This window comes from Schistocerca serialis, chromosome 5, assembly GCF_023864345.2.
Source record: "Schistocerca serialis cubense isolate TAMUIC-IGC-003099 chromosome 5, iqSchSeri2.2, whole genome shotgun sequence".
Classification (NCBI taxonomy): domain Eukaryota; kingdom Metazoa; phylum Arthropoda; class Insecta; order Orthoptera; family Acrididae; genus Schistocerca; species Schistocerca serialis.
Genome location: NC_064642.1, coordinates 729,245,192 through 729,264,925, shown reverse-complemented (window position 1 = coordinate 729,264,925; position 19,734 = coordinate 729,245,192). Strand labels below are relative to the sequence as shown.

The following is a 19,734-nucleotide window of genomic DNA, read 5'->3' as shown; positions in this document are numbered from 1 at the left end:
AGTCTGTGGTGAGCTGAAACCTTAAGTCACCCTGAAGGTGTTCTCTAGTAGGGCACTTAACAGCAAACTGTTTCCCAAGGCCTGGATCCTTCCCCAAGCTCTGATGTGCCATATCTTTAACTTTGTAGCAAACTCTGTTCCTTGGTCATGTAATGAGGGAGTCAGGACTCACCAAATGTAATTAATCATAAAACACTTTTGTTCACTTGAGAAAACAACACAGTGAACAAGCATGCAAAAACCCATGAACAGAAGTAAAGCAAACAACATTGGTCAGAGAGAATGGAAGTCAAATAGCAGGGGTAATGTTGTTAGTCGATAGTTGCCGCAATTTTATTTACAAAATCCTCATAGAGTATGCACAAGAAATGAGTAGACACATGCTGTCTCACTGCCAAGGGAATATCATCACAGGTATCTTCTTTGATAGTGCCTTCAGATTAACTGCAATACACATGGATGCAAGAAATTATAAAAATAATTTTCATTTAAACTATTCATTCTTGGTTAGCGTCAAGAGTGTGTTTGTGAATTCTTGCAGAAAAGTCACCAGTGTGATGCCTAAGGACCTATGGCAGGAAATTGAGAATTCCCATAAAATGAAGCATACTTTAAGCAAGTTTCTTTGAAACAATACATTCTGCCAATAATTTAAATACTTGTGTTTTAGATATGTAAATCTTTATTCTGCTGTAGTAAATAATTTTCATAGTGACAAAGTTGTCCATTCTTGCAATAACTGTGCCTCTCCAAATGGACTGTCACTGAATTTGGATAAAAGATAATACATGCAACTTAGTACAGCACAAATCCTGAGCACACAATTATAATTAATACTCAAGGAGAAATTAATAAATGAAACAGAGCATTCAAATTTGATTATACTGACAAGAATTTTAACTGGACGTCATACATTATAGATTTACAGATCATCTTCAATGTCTTAGCTCTGCAACTTTTGCATTATGGATAATATCAGTTTTTGGAGACAAAAATGCACAAAATTGACTTACTTTTCCTATTTTCATACATTAGTGTAATGTGGTATCTTATTCTGGGTAACTTCTCATTGAGGCAAAAAGTGTTTGTTACAAAGAACCATGTCATAAGGATAAGATGTGGTGTGCACTCTAGGACCTCTTGTAGATAGCTCGTTAAACAGTTAGGTGCACTGACAACAGTCTCACAGTCCATGTATATCTTTATGAAGTTTGTTGTCAACAGTCCATCAATGTTTGGAAACAATAGTCACATTCACAAATATAATACTAGAAGGAGAAATTATTTACACTATCCATAAGTCGGCCTTTGTGTGTCACAGATAGGGGTGAGGTATTCAAATCCTTGACCACCTGCACACTGATATAAAGAACTTAATGCATGATAGAATGAACTTCAAACACAAACTGAAATTATATATGCTTATCATTCCTTCTGCTCCTTAAACCAATTAATAAGTGTGTAATAGTATGATTTTGTGATTGTGTGTGTGTGTGTGTGTGTGTGTGTGTGTGTGGGTGTGTGCGTAAAATTATAAATCACTGTAAATATGTCGGTAAAAAAAATTAAAATAAAATAAAATGAAAACAAGTAAATGGCCAGCATGTTGTCACATTTTCCTCTGAGAAGAGATGATGGTATTGTAATTGTAATACTAACTTCTTCACTGATAATTATTTTACTTTGTAAATCATTAATAGTTCTGTACTAAGAACTGACACAAATAAATCTTCTTTATTATTATATTGAAACATTTTATACATATTATTGCTGGTATCCTTAATAAAATGTAAAGCATTTGTGGCATATCAAATTTGGGATGAAAACAAATTACATTTGGCAGAAGGAGAAATACAGAAACAAATTGTGACCTCACCCAGAACAGGACCCTGAATCCGCAACTGTTATAACTGTTCCAGGTTAATCAATTTCTTGATCGATAACCCACTGCAAGAGAATGTCCAGTATAGGGTTGCCAACTCTCCAGTATCATACAGGAACTTCTGTATTCTTCTGAATATTTGAGTGTCTCCTGTCTCCCATATTTGAGAAAGTGACACTTTAAAATTTAAACCTGCCTCATATTTTTCAAATCTCATTGCTGGACAATTGTTGCAATATCAATTAATCGATACAGCATAGTTCAATTCAATTCAATTCAAATACTTGCTGTTTCTATGAAAGTGTGAAACTGTTAATGTAAGAATGTAAATAATCTTTGATGTGAGAATCACTAACTTTTTTTTTTTGTACGTTGTTTTCCTACTTGTATATTTTTATGTTAATGTTCTAAAAGTTCTATTAAAATTGTAATGTCTAAGTGACAAGTAAATTCAATTACAAATTTTCATGTATATGTATTTTAAATTGTAATGTTTACTGACAAGTCCTATATCATTTCGATGATGTACTACAAGGACGCTAATAAATTGACTTGAATTGAATTGAATTGATATATTCACTTTGAGACAGATTGCAGCTGAATGGCATAAGTAGGAAACAGAGTTTTTGTCTCTGTTGAAACAGATATTCACTTAAGATCATTTTAAATGTGGACATGATACATTTAATGCCCTGTATTAAAACTTAACAAACAGACAGCAGTGCTCTAAAAACAAGGAGAAACTGACCAACAGATAATTATTTAGTGACTAATATTAATCTCGCATTGATGGCAAATCTCATTTTTTGTTAAAAAATCTTGCTCTAGAAATTATTATTCCCTAATTAACAGTTCCCTAATTACAGGCTCCTTCCCAGTTGTTTTAAAAGTGCTAAAGTTATTGCTTTGTTTAAGAGGAGGAGCAGACAACGTCTCTGATGGTCCACCTGAATATGACTGTCAGGCACACAGTTCAAACATCATGAAGTGAAGTTTATAACATATGCATGCAATCCCAAAATCTTTTGAAACAGAATAGAGATTGGTCAATAAATATATAAGGTGGAGTATAGAATGTCTTTGTCTCTCTTTGATGGCCCACCTGAAGACAACTGGCAGGGGTCCCATAGAAATATCGTGGAGTGAAGTTTACAACAACCAGCTACAATCCCAAAATCTCTTCAGACAGAACAGTGATTGATCAATAAATATATAAGGTGGAGCAGAGAACATCATTTTTAGTCTGTGATGACTCATCTGAAAATGACTGGCAATTGGCCAGCTGAAATAACATGGAGTGAAGTTTATGATGACCAGCTGCAATCCCAAAATCTCTTTTAACTTTAAGTTGTTGGGGAAATTTTAAATTTCACAATCTCCATTCTTTCTGCCATATCAAAGGTCCTATAAAAGTAGTGTGTTCCTATGTAATTACATTCTCTGATAAGTATTGCCTACTCAAAGAACATCAGTTTGGTTTTTGCAAGAACAGGTCCATAAATGAAGCATTATTTTCCTTTACTGATCAAGCTCTAAGTGCTTTTAATGTTAAACATTCTGTTTCTGGTCTTTTTGTAGACCTGACGAAATCCTTTGACTTAGTCAATCACTCTCTGCTGCTTGGAGAAGTAGAATTTATTGGCATTAGAGACATTTGTAATATGTGGTTTCAGTCGTATCTCAGTAACAGGAGACAGGTGGTTGAATTCTCAGACAAAGACAGCATTAGAGTTCTATCCAATGAAACTACGATTAGGAGTAGTGTCCCTCAAAGTTCAGTCCTAGAGCTTTTACTTTTCCCGCTATTTATCAAAGACTTGCCTCAGAATCTGCCTAATGCCTTACTTACATTGTTTGCGGGTGACATAAATCTACTATTTCATAGTCCATCTCTCCAGGTTGTTAAGAATGTAATAACAGATTCTATCAACAGACTATTTTTTTGTGTACACATAAACAAACCACTATTAAACAAAAGCGAAACTGCTCATATACTTTTCAGTGCCTCCAAAAATTAACCTGCCTACACGGAGCCCATACAAATTGGCAATGAAACAATAGAGCAAGTAATAAGATCAAATTTCTTGGTGTGTGGATAGCCACTAACTTACAGTGGAATATACACAGAGAATAGCTAATAAAGAAAATGATTATAAGTGCTATGCTTTTGCTATTCTTTATCAGTCATGTGAAATCTCCATCCTAAAAACACTTTTTGGTTTAATACACTCAGTTCTCTCATGTGGTATCCCATTGTGGGGATCAGTATTTGGAGAAATTCTTGTAATGCAGAAGAGGCTCTTGAAGATAATGAGACAGATGTCATCTCCCCATACCTCCACCATCCCTATTATCAGGGAATTGAAAATACTGCCTGTTCCCTGCATTAATATATAAAAACTGTAACTTTTGTTAATAAGAATTTGCATTTGTTTCAGACCAATAAATCTATTAATGATCATAATACTCCTACGAGTGCAGACATTCATCTGAACAGTCAAAGACTGACCAAAAATTTTCTTGGTGTTAGAAATATGGGTAGTGTGCTGTATAATAAAATACTGAAATCAATTACAGACAGTAGAAATGCATTTAGGAATAAAGAAAAAAAAATATCTTACTTATGCATTCGTTTTATTCGGGGGTTGATGAATATCTACACTGAATTTGACCTAAATGTTCTTGCACTTGCACTATAGTATGTATATATATTTTTGTAATAGTGCATAATTGATCTGAATTGTGCTGTTATGATTTTGTGTTTTATTTTTTAATATTTAGTATTGCTCATGTGCAGTTGACTAAGTTTCTTAACTGTGATCTAGTCTGATGAGCTATGCTGTGCTCAGTTATTAGTGTGTTGTCACAAATAATCTAATCTGTTCATCATTGTTGTGTAATTTATGGCTTAAAATTCATATCACATATTGTAAGGTGAAGTTCTGTTCTAGAAATTTTAAGTTTGTCCAAAATCTTCATAGATCTTGTACATATAAGATTTGATTAACCAAATAAATAAATAAATCCAGTTTTTAGTAAGGAATATATGGTGGTAATATTCATTGACTAATCAGTGTCTTAGAAAATTATCATTTTATGTTTGATTTATGCAACATGATCAATAAATGAAAGAAAAGAGGTAAGGAAAACAAATTTGACCAACAAATGGAAGAATTAATATGAAAAGCATTTAGCTTCAGAGTTATTCAGTAAAACTATATAGTACATATGACAATGATGATGAAACAAAGTAGACAGTAGAAAGCGAAAGTCATTCTATGACAGTCATAGAAAATCACCCACTAGGTGACTTTGTATCAATGACATCTTTCCTTACATGCATACAAAAAAATAATAGATACACTTATTGTCATCAACATCATGAAATTGTTCAAATTAAATCATTTATGATAAATTTTTGCCTCCTTAGGCAGACCATCACGTATTTTTTCCGTACTTCTGATAGCTCTCCTTGATGAGATTGAGGCAACAAGGTTGTCATGTTCACACATGGAGTTCATTCCACATCCAGTTACCTTCATGTATCGTATGGGAGTTCTCATCATGGATAATGTTGATTTTATTCAAAAATCTGAAACATTATAAAACAAACTACTGTTACAAATTAGAAAGAGAGAAAGTACCACAATACTTCCAAAACATGTAATCAAAACTAGCAACAAAATAGACCCACAACTGACACAAACAACACTTCAGTGTCATTTACCTACAAGAGAAGACTAACTAAACATTGTGAAAACCAGGTCATTAAATATGAAAACCATCAATTTTTGACAAAATAATTTTACTGGACAGATACAAAACTACTCACCAAGCAGTGCCAGAACACACAAATAGAAGAAAGTTATAATAAGGCAAGCTTTTGGAGCCAGTAGCTCCTTCTTCAGGCTGAAGGGGAAGGAAGAGGGGTGAAGGAAAAGGACTGGAGAGGTCTAGGGAAAGGAATAGGTTTTGGGAAAGTCCAGTCCCCAACAATCAGTCTTTCCTTCTCATCCTATGCAGTAAATTTCCCCTAACCCATGGTCCTGGGTGACTTTCCTGAAATCTAAGCCATTACCTAGACCTCTCCAGTTCTTTTCCTTCACCCCTCTTCCTTCCCCTTCAACCCTTCTGCCTGAAAAAGGTGCCACTGGCTGTGAAAGCTTTCCTAATTATGAGCTTCTTTTATGTGTGTGTTCTGCCACTGCTTGGTGAGTAGATTTTTTTTTATCTATCCAAATAGGTCATTGAAGTTCTGTGAGGTAACTATTGTCATTACTATAGTTTAGTGATGACTTCAAGTCAAACGTTAATGACACAGCTGTTTTCAGTTTATAACAGCAAACAGCATAACTGTTGGAAGACATTAAGAACTACCATATAAATCAGTAATATAAAATTTATACACGAATGGAAAATTCAATATGAAATACATACCTATATGAGGTTAGATCACTATTTGGCAAATAGAAGAAACATTCCACTTATACTGGTCTGTGGTTCATTTCCTCTTCTATTTGGTGTGGAGTGATGTATGCTCATAGGTGTATTAGTAAAAACTTCCAAGCAGTATGCAGAACCAACCCATCACAGACAACACACACATACACACAGCTACATTATCTCAGCCAACTGAACTGGCCTGACTCTCCAGTGTCAGGACAATGCAGCCAAGAATGTGTTTGTTTGTTTCTTTTATATTAGTTATTACCAAATAAGGACACTGCCAGAAAGCCCAGAAATATTTTCAGTCTTGTTTATGTGCATGTCACTTGCTCAATGACTTGATGATATGGGGAATAGTTACCATTACCTTTACTTTGGAACAAATGAAATAATGAGAACAATATAAAAAGTGTAGTGTTCTGACAGATACAGTTGAGCAGAAGACAGCGCAAAACATTAATATTTTATCCTAGAATGATCTTAGTTTGGATACAAATATTGAAAATTTTTGGAAGGAGCTGCTGATTAATGAATTTTCATGGAAACTGTTGGCACAAAACTTGTCTTGAAAATTGTATGTGTGTGGTCTTATTTTTATGTCATTTTTATGCTATTCTCTAAAGGTCATTACATGCCTGAATAAAAAGAATTTTGTGGTGCAAAGAAAGACTTTAGGACTTACTGGAGGAGTAAAATTGAAGAAATGGTACAGGTAATCAGATATTCTACTTCCATGCAGTACTTACAAATGTGAGAGATCCTCTGAAAAAAAAAAAAAAAAAATACCTTCATCAAAACATGAATTTGCGTGTCCTCAAACTAGACTTTTTGTTAAAGGAACCTTTCATTATGGTCTACATGGAATACATTTACAGCAATTTTTAGAATGATGTATTTAATTTCTCTCTGTTCCTGTATATAGAATCTTTAAGGAAATTTAACTGTTTCTCTACTTCTGTGAATAATCTGTAATACATTTTCTGAAAATAATTGCCAGTATTTAAACTAAAGTATTTTTATGCAAAAATGATAAGAACAACAGGAAAAAGTCCAGTTTAGAAGTGTTTCTGACTATTTAGCACCAAAGAAAATTAAAATTTTAAAAGAGGTGTGGAGTAATATTGGCCATTATAATTCAAGACCTAAGACTGTAAAACATTAATAACATTAGCACTGCAGTTTCAGAAACATAGTTACAGCCACAAGTACTAATTCTCTATGACAGTAAAAGACAAATCCATAATCCATAGCTGCTGTGAAAGAAACTAGTCACTACTGTAACAGCTTTTCGACTTTCACAGGACTAATGACAGAGAAGATGATCAGTAGCTAAGCTCAGTAACACTAGCGAAGAGAACTATTATGAACTCTCAGAGTATGTTACTAAATACCTCCAAAGGTATTGTAATCATCCTGGCTAAAACAATTAATAAGATTTTTAATGAAGGCACATCTCCAGAATGTTTGAAAATATCTGTTGTTAAACTAGTTCACAAGAAAGGAGATGTAGCGCCTACAGATAATTATTGACCTACATCACTTACACCTGCGGTATCAAAAATAATAGAATACTGTGTGCATGAATAAGTAAACCAATATTTGAATCTAATGATATACTTAGCTCCTTATAATATTAGTTCTGGTCCAGCCTTTCTACAATCCAAGCAGTTGAAAGCATGATAACTAAGGTGCACAAATGTTTCCAATAATAATAAATAATTTTTGCAACAACGTTGGATCTAAGGAACACATTTGTTATGGTGCCCCACAATATTTTCATCAGAAAACTTTGCCACTATGGAGTAGAAGACAATCCTCTTTGACCAATGCAATTTAATCAATCAGGAAAATAAATAATGAAAATTGAGATTGTCTTCCACTTATAAAATGATTCCTTGTAAAGCATTAGTAGTAAGAAAACAGATTCACAAGTATAGTTACAGCCACAAGTACATATTTCACCCAATTTTACGCGGTCTATTCTTGGATCTTTGTTGTACAGTATTGATACAGATGATGTACCCACAGTTCTGCAATGTGAACTATTGAGGTGACACAACAGTCATCTCATCTGACACCAATCTTTGAAATATACACCACATTATGGTGGTAGTGTTGGAGAGATGTACCACTTAGTTTCAGGCATATGTACTGCAGAAAAATGACAGTAAAACAGAAGATATTATATTCACTCTAAATGCTCCCAGTCAAAATAACAAAGCAGTCAAACCACCACACCAATGGCATAAAAATGTTTGTAGCATTAATTATTTTGATCCAACATTAACTGATTACAAAAAAAAGTTTTCTTTGTTCCAGTCTCCTGGATAAGTCAAAGTCTTACTTACTACAGTTACATACTATTGCCTGCCATTATTATCTACACTGTTTCTAAATTTAGTTGAGAGCACAATGTAACATATATGGATTACACATAAAACCAATTTGCTATTGCAATACATTGATTAAGGAATTTACAGTTTGTGACACAGTCTTCAAATCTGAGATTCAAATATTTACAGTTTGTAACACAGTCTTAGATCTGAGGGTCATATATTTTTAGGTAGATGTCTTCAATCACAAAAGTGTACTAAATCTAGAAACTCATCTATTGATTACACAGGATTGTTTAGTAGCCATAATTTTAATTAATTTTTTTTAGTTCTATAATGGGCAATTTGGAGATATTAGGACGGAAGTAATTCAGTAATTTTATGCCTGTATGCATAGTGAGGGCCTTTCTCATAAAGTGTTGTTCTGTGAGAGATGTCGTGCGGTCTCTCTCTCCCTTTAGTGTTGTGTTCATGTGTTTCTTTATTAAGTGTTTTGTTAACGTTTACTGCCATAAAGATCATCTTAAGTATGTACAGGTTATGAACGGTTAGTATTTTAAATTCTTTAAACAAATTTCTGCAGGACTCCCTGGCACATTTCTTTCCCTTAATTTTAAGTGCCTTCTTTTGTAGGATAAGTACATTTTTCATATTACTTTTATCACTCAATCCCCATACCTCTATCCCATAGCTTAGATGGGATTCAAATAGTGCAAAATATATTTGCCTCAGAATTGTAATACACTACCACATTGTGCAGGATGATGGCAGCTTGTGACCTGCAGATATAGATCTGTATGCGTTGGCTTGTGGTAGACACTGTGTCCCAAGGTTCCATCTGCTTTCCTTCATACCAAAACATCAAGAAAAGGTAAAGTACCATCTTTTTCCACTTCCACTGTGAAGTTTATATTTGGATGGAGTGAATTCAGATGCTGAAAAAATGTAGGTAGAGTATCAAGTCCATGTGGCCACGCCTGAAATGTATCATCCACATACTGCTGAAAACAAGAGGCTTTGTGAGTGGCTGACTGTAGTGCTTTGTCTTCAAAGTCCTCCATAAAATAATTGGCCACCAAAGGAGACAGAGGGTTTCCCATGGTAACACTGTCTACTTGTTCAAAATTTTTGTCACGAAATAAGAAGTATGTTGAAGTAAGCACATATTTATATAATGGTACTATGTACCCCTCAAACTTGTCACTAATGAGCTCTGAAGAGTCCTGCAAAGGCACTTTGTAAATAAAAGCATAACATCAAAACTTACTAAGAGATCCAATGATTGCAATCTAAGAGTTTTCAGGTGACCTATGAAATCTTCAGAGTTTTGAATGTGATGGTCACACTTGCCTACGAGAGGCCCCAATTGTGACACATGGACTTGATACTCTACCTACATTTCTTCAGCATCTGAATTCACTTCATCCGAATATAAGCTTCACAGTGGAAGTGGAAAAAGATGGTACTTTACTTTTCTTGATGTTTTGGTATGAAGGAAAACAGATGGAACCTTGGGACACAGTGTCTACTGCAAGCCAATGCATGCTGATCTATATCTGCCAGCCACAAGCTGCCATCATCCTGCACAATGCGGTAGTGAATTATGTACGTTAGTTCATAGAGCACATGTGGTATCTGATCCTGAAAGCCTGTTGAGTGAAATACAACATTTGAAGACAGTGTTCTGACAAAATGGCTATTCTGAGAGAGAAATACGTAATGGATTCAGGCCCAGGAGTTCAATCTGTGGAGCAGAATAAAGATACAAAGACACCCAACACTTTGGCCTTTCTGCCATATTTTGGTGCCATGTCATCAAGAATCAGAAGAGTCCTCAGAAGATATGGAATTAAGTGTGTCTTTCAACCATCTGCTAAACTGAGAAACCTGTTGGGTTTGGTTAAGGATGACCTTGGCCTGAGGAAATGTGTTGTGTACAAGATTCCCTGCCAATGTGGGTCAGTGTGTATAGGCCATACATGCTGCACAGTACAAAAATGCTGTGATGAACATCAACGTCATACACGCCTTTGTCAACCAGAAAAGTTGGCAATTTTGGAACCCTGTCTGCATACAGGACATCAGATGATTTGTGAAAAGTTGGAAGTTTTATCCCTGGCATCATCTTTCTGGGATTGCATAATTAAAGAAGCAATATATATCCGTACAGCTAATAATCTCATCAACATGGATACAGGATTTCAACTGAGCTCAGCTTGGAAGCCTACACTGGCTCCTATTAAATCACGACACGAAAATCAAGATTCTTTGATAACAGGCTCGTCATAACATTGGTCTATTATGGCCATCCGTTAGTAATGTATGCCGCACTGTTGGCAAACGCAGCGTACAGCTCGCGCACAGGAGAGCCACTTTGTGATTTTTGGCATAGGGAGTTTGAATATGGCACCATCTAACTGCAAATCATTGTGCATGCACGATTTCCACACCTGTGCATTCTTTGCATGCATGTTCTAGAAACAGGGCATCGATGGGTGGATACCATCAGTCGTACCTAGCCACCAGCAAGGTTGAACCACCTGAAGAAGTCGGACAGTTGCTCCGAGGAAATATTGTGGAATTTGCACAATGTGATCCAACAGCAAACCCGTGAAGACTACAGTGTGTCATTACAATACTGGTCCAATCTATATTGCTTACCATGTTATTCAAATTAATTATATTTTGGTCTGTATTCATCCTAATACATCTATAGCAACTGTGTGTAGGAACCTTTTTTATGTTCACACCTAGTTCTACTGTGTGGTGGCCTGACTAAGCACTTATAGTAAGAGAATATGTAAGATCATAAAGATGAATACCGGTGATTATGTTATCTAATGCACTCTGGCATGTTCCAGTCTCTCTGGTCGCAGTGTTGATCAGATATCTTACATTATATTCAAGCAGAGTATACTTGAATAGTCTAGTGTGTAACTTATCTGCTAATACAGTTATGTTGAAATCACCTATAATTACTAACTTATTCTTGTGTGTGATAAAAACATTCTCTATTGTGTCACAAAACTTTGTTATGAAAACTTCAAAGTTTCCACCTGGTGGTCTATATAAACATATAACATAAATTTCATCATTTGGTGTCTTTATACATGCTGCAGATAATTCAATTGTCCCTTGTAATGAATATTTACTTATATTTACAGGATTAAAATCAAATGTGCTTTTTACATACACTGACACACACACACCTCTGATGGAAGATCTGCAAACCTTATGAGCTACAGAGTGGCGCATGATAAGTCACCTGATTTATTCCATGAATAATACATTTGTTGTTGACAAGATTTGTAATTTATTAATGTAAAAGTAAAGAATACAGCTTGGAAATACAACCTAATGAATCACATGTTCAATACGAATGCCATTTTGGTTTACAACTTCTTCAAGTTGCACACATGCATTTCTGATAACTTTCCATCACAAATTTTCTGGAATTGTGCAGCATAACTCCACAATGATGGCCCTAAGTTGTACTGCATTTTTGGGTTTTCTGTGGTACACTTTCTCTTTAAGGAACCCCCAAATGAAGGAGTCACATGGGTTAATGTGTGGGCTGTGGGGCAGCCATATTCCTCCTCCTACATAACATTCTGGAAATCTGTTTGACAGTACCCTAAGGCCAAGTCTTTCATGTAGGAAATCAAGTACTTCATTGGCAGTATGGGGGCATGCTCCATTCTGCATGAACTGTTGTGTCTGCAATGGAAGACATGAGGCCATGAGTTGAGGAAAGAACTGGTTTTGCAGCATGTGAAAATAGCATTCACCGGTTACTGTAGCATCGAAGAAAACAAATAGATGATTCCATAGTTTGACATCGTGACCCACACACCCACTTTGTCCCCATAGGTGTCTTTCATGTGGATTATTCGTGGAGGTTCATGTACCTAGAATCGAATGCTCTGTTCATTCACAATGTCGTTCATGTAAATATAAGCTTCATCACAAAACCATGTGTTGTGTGGCACTGCCTCTTGGTCTTGCCTGATCGTCCACCTTGCAATCTGCAGTCTCCACTCCTTACCTCTTGCAGTAAGCTTATGTGCCACAGTCATCTTATATGGATACAAGCAAAGGTCAGATTGAATAATTCTTTGTACAGATTGGTGTGAAATTCCCAACTTGTCACTGACTCTCTTGTTGATTTGCTTGGACTACAAGTCAGAGCCACTCAAACTCCTTCAATGTTTTGCGGCGAACATACGGTATGTGCATGTGGCCTCTGACAGTCCAAAACAGATCCAGTACCATCAAATTTTTGATGTAATCTGCATATTGCCTGTGGGCTGGGAGCCTGCCCTGTGCTGAAATGAGCACAAAACCTTCTCTGTGTCAATGTAACACTGTTCATCACTGTGAACAGTAACACAATCTTCATATTTTGTGTGACGGTCAACCATTCTTTGTTCACCATCACAGCAAACTGAAATGGTAGACTCACAACGGAAGCAATGAACTCACAGTGACATTTGGAGTAATTTCTATGAAGTGCACAAAGTTGAGCACATAATTTGAAACGTATTGCACCAATAGTATACTTGTAGGATAAAAATTCAATCAGGTTACCTATCATGCACCACTATGTAGTACCATGTTTAGAGGTTTAAAAAGTTCTAATTTGGTATCACATAACCAGTGTCCACTAATAGCAAGCACATCAGGCACACTTTCATTTACAAACACATCTAATTGTTGATATTTATTTCTCAGGCCCTGTACATTCTGGTGGATTATTTTATTTAAAGTCGTAAATACCGTGTTGCAGATTTCTCTGCTTTTCCAAATTAAATAAGGTCATATCTCTGTTTCTCTTGTGGGCTTCCTTCTCTTTCTGGTTTCCACTAAAAAATCATTTACATAGGATGGAGGTACTGGCTTCTGTCTGCTGTCTGAAGTTTTTTAGATGAGAGTGCTGGTTTTGCTAATGTTGGAGTTGAATCTGCTGCTGTTGTGGATTGTTTTCCTGTTGCTAAAGATGGTTTTGTTGCTCTTGCTGTTGATTTTACTGCTGGTATTAGGGCTAGCACTGAAGTTGTTGGAGCTGTTACTGCATTTGCTGTTGCTTTTGGTGGAGATACTGCTGCAGGAGTTTGTCCAGCTACCATTGATGCTGCTGCTCGTATCAGAGGTGGCTCTGCTGTTGATGAAGATGCTGCTGCTTTTGTTGTTGTTGTTGCTGATGGATTTAGTATTTTTGGTGGAAATAATTCTGCCGGTGCTTGCTTTAAAACTAATGGAGGTATGGTGCTCATCACAGTTTGCCCTTCCTCACACAGGGTTTCGGGCACAGCTTCTTTTGTGTCTTTAATGGAAGGAGTATTTGATGAGCGTTTATGCTTGGAAGAATGGGCTGTTGAAGCTGATGGTAATGACATGCTGTCATGATGTTTGTTGAGTCCCTCCAAAATTTCACAGATTTTCCCACTCGAAAATTTCTTTCCCTTTTTGTTCAGAGGTATCCCATGTTTCATGAAGTACTCCCTCTAAGAAAATGTATACAGTTTGTATTTGGATACATTTTGCATATTTCCTGAAACTGTGAGCTGGTTTACACATGAAGTAGGATGAGATTATGTCTATATGGAATGCTAGTGACAATAACATTCTGCTTCTTAGTATTGTCCAGAAAGTTGCTAAAGTTGTGCACAGCATTCAATATAACTCATTCCTGTACATGTCACTGGCACCTCCAGTTAAGAAAATCTAACGATTTGTGTGTTTTTTTTTTTTTGTTGTCTTTTAGGAAGTCCATTATAATTTCCTGCATTTGAGCACCTGGTTTTATACTACTGGAGGCTTTTAAGTCACGATGATTATTGAGAATTTCCGCTAGACCGCATCCATGGCTATCAGAGTAAATATTTAAGCCTACCTCATTTTCCATGCTGTTGGCAGTATACTATGTTATTGGTGAAATACTGAAGTTTCAGCAGGTTCAGTAAGAAGCTGAATCATGTTCTCTAATATTTTAATGTACTTTCTAGCTGCTTTTAGGTCTTTGTATACTTCATTTTTCACATTTAGTTTGGGTTCAGCATTACATATCTCTGTGGCAGCTTCTCAACCATTATACAGATGATTACAGTCACACGAAAATACATTATTGTAATTTACTTTGACAAATCAGCATGAATGAGACCATATATGTTTTGCTGGACACATTGTAACACCAGTTTTCACTTTTTCACCAAATGAGTAACACTTCACTGATGATAAAAACTCAAAGTTTATGGAGCAATTTTCAACTGCTTGTATATATGCCACCATTTTGAATCCTACTGGATCCATAGATCCATTTGTCATGGAACCTCAAACCTATTTTGGCGTTCACCTCAAAACTAACATGTGTATCTCACCTCCCCCCCCCCTCTCCCTAACACCCTCCTGTGCTTCTCCCACTAGGTCAGATGCTGGGCTAGGGCTGTCAACTTTTTTTTGTCGAAATAAGGGAGACTAGGACCTGAGAAAATTAATATGCCAAACACAATTTATTTAAATCTTAAAACAGTTTTATTGCACTGACTAACCAAAAAACTTCTTCATAACAATTATAACATGAAGGTCTACAGAATTTTTTTACCACGAGTACATTTGTTTACACTTTTGACAGCAGTCTGAAGTTTGCGATCATTCCTTGCAAATTGGACAAATTCATCACATGTGTGACAAAAATTAACACTTATTTGTTGTTCAGCTTTCATTAAATCTATATTGCAACAGTTCCTATCATCAGACCATTTGCCATTCATCAGAGAAAAAAACCCAAGAATCGTATTTATCTTCTTGGCTATAATTCCTTTTGCCTCAGGCTCAGTCATCATGGATGCCCACTTTTCAACTGTGCTACCACTGGTGGCAATTTTTGTATTTATTATATTTTTCAAAGACCAAAATTTCATTGTACAGGTTATCCTCATTTATGTCTACCTGAATATGAGTAAGCAGGTTCTAAAATCATTAAAATTAACTGATTTCTTTAGGGACAGTGGGAGCAAGGACTGAATTATAGCATTGTCAGAAATGTTTACATTTTTTACAATGTAAGTATGAAAGGTATCATAAAATTCAACAAAATTATTTTGAATTCTCTTCTGATTGACAGGATGTAATCAACTTAAAATCTTGTGTGTATTGCTTCCAAAAATAAAGTCATCTTTTCTTTGCAAATTTTCTTTGACATAGCTTCAATGATGCGACAGGACTCCATAGTTAAATTGAAATCTCTAGATATTTTGAGGTTTCCAAAATAATGTTTCCAATGTAAGTTAAAAAATTGAAGATATGCTTCCAGAATTAACATTTTGCTTAGAGCCTCATCACTAAAATACAATTTTGAAGTGTTAGATGTTTCATTTGTGCTTTGAAAATAACTTATTATTGGCTCCCAGTTCTATATTAGCCTTTCAACAGTTGATGTGAGGGACAGCTACCTGGTAGGCACATGCCTTAAAATTGCACACCAATCAGTAACAACAAAATTCAAAAAAGATCTTAATTCTTTCCTGAATTTTGCTGCTAGCCAACAACCTCGCCACAGTGGTAACACCAGTTCCCATCAGATCACTGAAGTTAAGTGCTGTTGGGCGGGGCTTGCACTTGGATGGTTGACCATTCAGTCTGCCGGGCACTGTTGGCAAACGGGGCTCACTCAACCCTTGTGAGGCAAACTGAAGAGCTACTAGATTGAGAAGTAGCAGCTCCGGTCTCATATAAACTGAAACATGGCCAGGAGAGTGGTGTGCTGACCACATGCCCCTCCATATCTGCATCCAGTGATGCCTGCGGGCTAAAAGATGACATGGCGGCCAGTCGGTACCATTGGGCCTTCATGGCCTGTTCAGATGGAGTTTAGTATTAGTTTATTGTGTTGACACTGAAAAGTGTCCATAAATCTTAGTAACTATCATTTCTGTGTCTACATCTAAGACATCAGAAGCAAATTTAGTACCATTATGGATTATGTGATTTGTGCAGTTTGCTTTAAATATTTTGTTATTTTTCTCACTCAATAATTTCATCATAATTGACACCAGCATTATCAGCACTATAAGGCAAAATGTCATTTACATTTAATGAATGAGATTCAAGACTGTCTCCTGTCAAAGCATGAATGCCACTAGCACCCTCATCTGCTTGTTCCCCAAATCTGATAGTTCATTTCTGATGCCAACACAAGGTTCAGAGTACCTGACTACTACAGGTACCATTTTCCTCTTCTTGAAATTCAACTCATCTGAGGTCACAGAAAAAAAGATGCTACACTTCTCTGGATCATTAAGCACATCTAGGAAATCACTTACACTTCTAGGTGCTAATACATTTTTTGAAATAGATTCTGCTTTCATTCTACCACAATTTATTTTTTTGGTCACATCTGAATCCATAAATACATTCTTTGCAAGTTAATTTGCACAGTCCATGCTAATATAACTTAGATTGTGCCTCACTGTATGATACAGAAACTATAACTCACCCACTGCAACTTTGTCGGATTCATCACTAGTGGGACTATCACTTAGGCACTGAAAATAGCTGGGTATCTTAGATGTCTTACTTCCCTTAACTCTGCTTTTGTGTCCTTCAGTGTTGGCCTCAGTGTTGGCATGCTGTTGACAGTCTGTACCACTATGTGCTATGTTGAATTCATACTTGCAAAGGGTGCAATACGCTTTAGAATTGTTTCCTTTTACAGGATTAACCTATAAATGAGTTTCTTTCCATATCTTCTGATACATACAGAAGTACTTTCCCCTCTTTTTCTGCAGAGTTTGGTTTCTTCCATTTTGCATAACTTGGATTGAGCAGAATTACTAAGAAACATGATAATTGCAACATACCTCGCAACACCGTGTTATGTTCTGTCTTCCCTATAGTCCTATATTAATGTAGTAACTGTATCGATAATATTATGCTGTATCGATTAATTGATATTGCAACAATTGGCCAGCAATGAGATTTGAAAAATATGTGGCAGGTTTAAATTTTAAAGTGTCACTTTCTCAAATATGGGAGACAGGAGACACTCAAATATTCAGAAGAATACAGAAGTTCCTGTATGATACTGGAGAGTTGGCAACCCTATACTGGACATTCTCTTGCAGTGGGTTATCGATCAAGAAATTGATTAACCTGGAACAGTTATAACAGTTGCGGATTCAGGGTCCTGTTCTGAGTGAGGTCACAATTTGTTTCTGTATTTCTCCTTCTGCCAAATATAATTTGTTTTCATCCCAAATTTGATATGCCACAAATGCTTCACATTTTATTGAGGATATCAGCAATAATATGTATAAAATGTTTCAATATAATAATAAAGAAGATTTATTTGTGTCAGTTCTTAGTACATTTCTGTAGCATAGCTGCCAAGAAATTACAGTTCAGAGAAGTTCTTCATTTGAAAATGGTACATCCAAAAATTTTAGTCATACATGTTTCATGTGAATAACAGCAGGAAAACCTCTCAATTTTCTATGACATTACACTTCGCGTTACGTAAAATCAAAGTGTGCTCTCACCATTATCCCTTTTTCACTTATCACTACAATTGCAAAGGCAGGCCTGCTGACAGTAAGTACACAAGGATATAAGTGTGGGAAATGGTCTTACTTTCCATATGTGTGTGGGAAAATCAGACTTTCTGTAATGTTTTTGTTATTGGAGGGTATTTTATTGTCATACTTTACTCTACTTCCTTTAGTTTGCGGTTCATTAAACATGTCATCTTTGTTGTTGGCCAGCCTGTGAATGGTCACCTTTTTGTGGATGGATGTTTTCAGCAGCTGTTTGGGCCACAAGCCAATCAAAGTAGGTAGTTCCCAGTCAAGCAGCTTAAAAATATCCTATGTTAAATATTACTTGTAATTTTTTTGAATTTTTGTTTTAATTCTACTTAATATTCTGAAAGATAGCTGAGAAGCTTGAACATTTTAATATTTAAAAATGTAAATACATTTAACAAAAATGCTCACTCCTGCCCTGGACCAGGTGTGGCCATGATTAGAATACAAACAGAGTACATTTGAGATGTAATTTTGAATGAACACAATACATACCCTCAGCGTGCAGTACTGTTACCCAGTGGCAGATTTTTGCAGCTAGATTCTTCCTCCTCCTCAGCAGTTCTGTCTGCTGGAACTGAGCTGCAATCTGTTCCAGCTTCCTCTTCCTCAGCACTGCTTTGTGTTCCTTTTTCATCTTGCTCTTCACTTTCTTCCTTCTTGTGCAACTCCATTTGCTTCTCACAATCATCTTCCTCATGCCTCCCCTTCTCCTCCTCCTCCTCCTCCTCCCCACTGCGTTGTACTTCCTCTAGTGTTTCACATTCACCATTCTCATAGTCCATGTCACTTCTGTCTTCCTCTTCACCTTCCCCCTCCTGCATACAAATTACTGCCTTCTGTTTTTCATCTTTCTTCTCCCTGTGCTCTTCTGCAACTTCTTGTTTCTTATTTACCAGCTCCTCTTCTTCTTCTATGTCCATCATTATTGTGCAGCCTCAGGACAAACGAGTGACAGATTTTGCCTTCGTGACGCACCACCGTACGGAAGTGCAAGTGACTAAATTCATCACTTGCAGACCCTGAGATCGAATCAAAATACTCGTCATTTTCCTTGTACTTGAACGGCGGACCCTGCTCAGATCTCTCCAATGAGCTGTTGATGATGGCCCTCCGCATTAAGGCCTCCCATTCTAGAAGTAGCCTCTGGCTGTGTAACTGCATCCTCTTTTCATGACCTACGTTATGGAACAGGCACACTGACATCTGCAACAAGAAACTGACTTTCACTATAGAGTACCATAGACTCTATGTTCACCTAACAGTTTCCAATGGAAAGTTTGTATCTTTGTTATGGATACACAATAATTATCCAAGTTGTGAAATAATATAAGGATGAATAACGAGACAATTAAGGAAGTGAAATCTGTAGGAAATAAAGGAGTGTGTCCACTAGTTGGAAGAAAGCACAAGTCACACCCATGTATAAGAAATGCAGCAGAAGTTATACACAAAACAACTGTCCAATATAATTGAAATCCCTCTGTCCTAAAAT

General features: G+C 36.2%; 1 protein-coding gene across 1 annotated transcript; it reads right to left on the bottom strand.

Annotated features, from left to right (window-relative positions):
* Positions 1-18,736: 18,736 nt before the first annotated feature.
* LOC126482196 (cilia- and flagella-associated protein 251-like) lies at positions 18,737-19,165 on the bottom strand. The gene has a single exon (XM_050106175.1). The coding sequence runs from the start codon at positions 19,163-19,165 to the stop codon at positions 18,737-18,739; it is 429 nt and encodes a 142-aa protein (XP_049962132.1).
* Positions 19,166-19,734: the final 569 nt, after the last annotated feature.

Excerpts from the sequence above, each read along its gene's own strand:
- LOC126482196 (XM_050106175.1), bottom strand. The coding sequence starts at position 19,165 with ATGATGGACATAGAAGAAGAAGAGGAGCTGGTAAATAAGAAACAAGAA.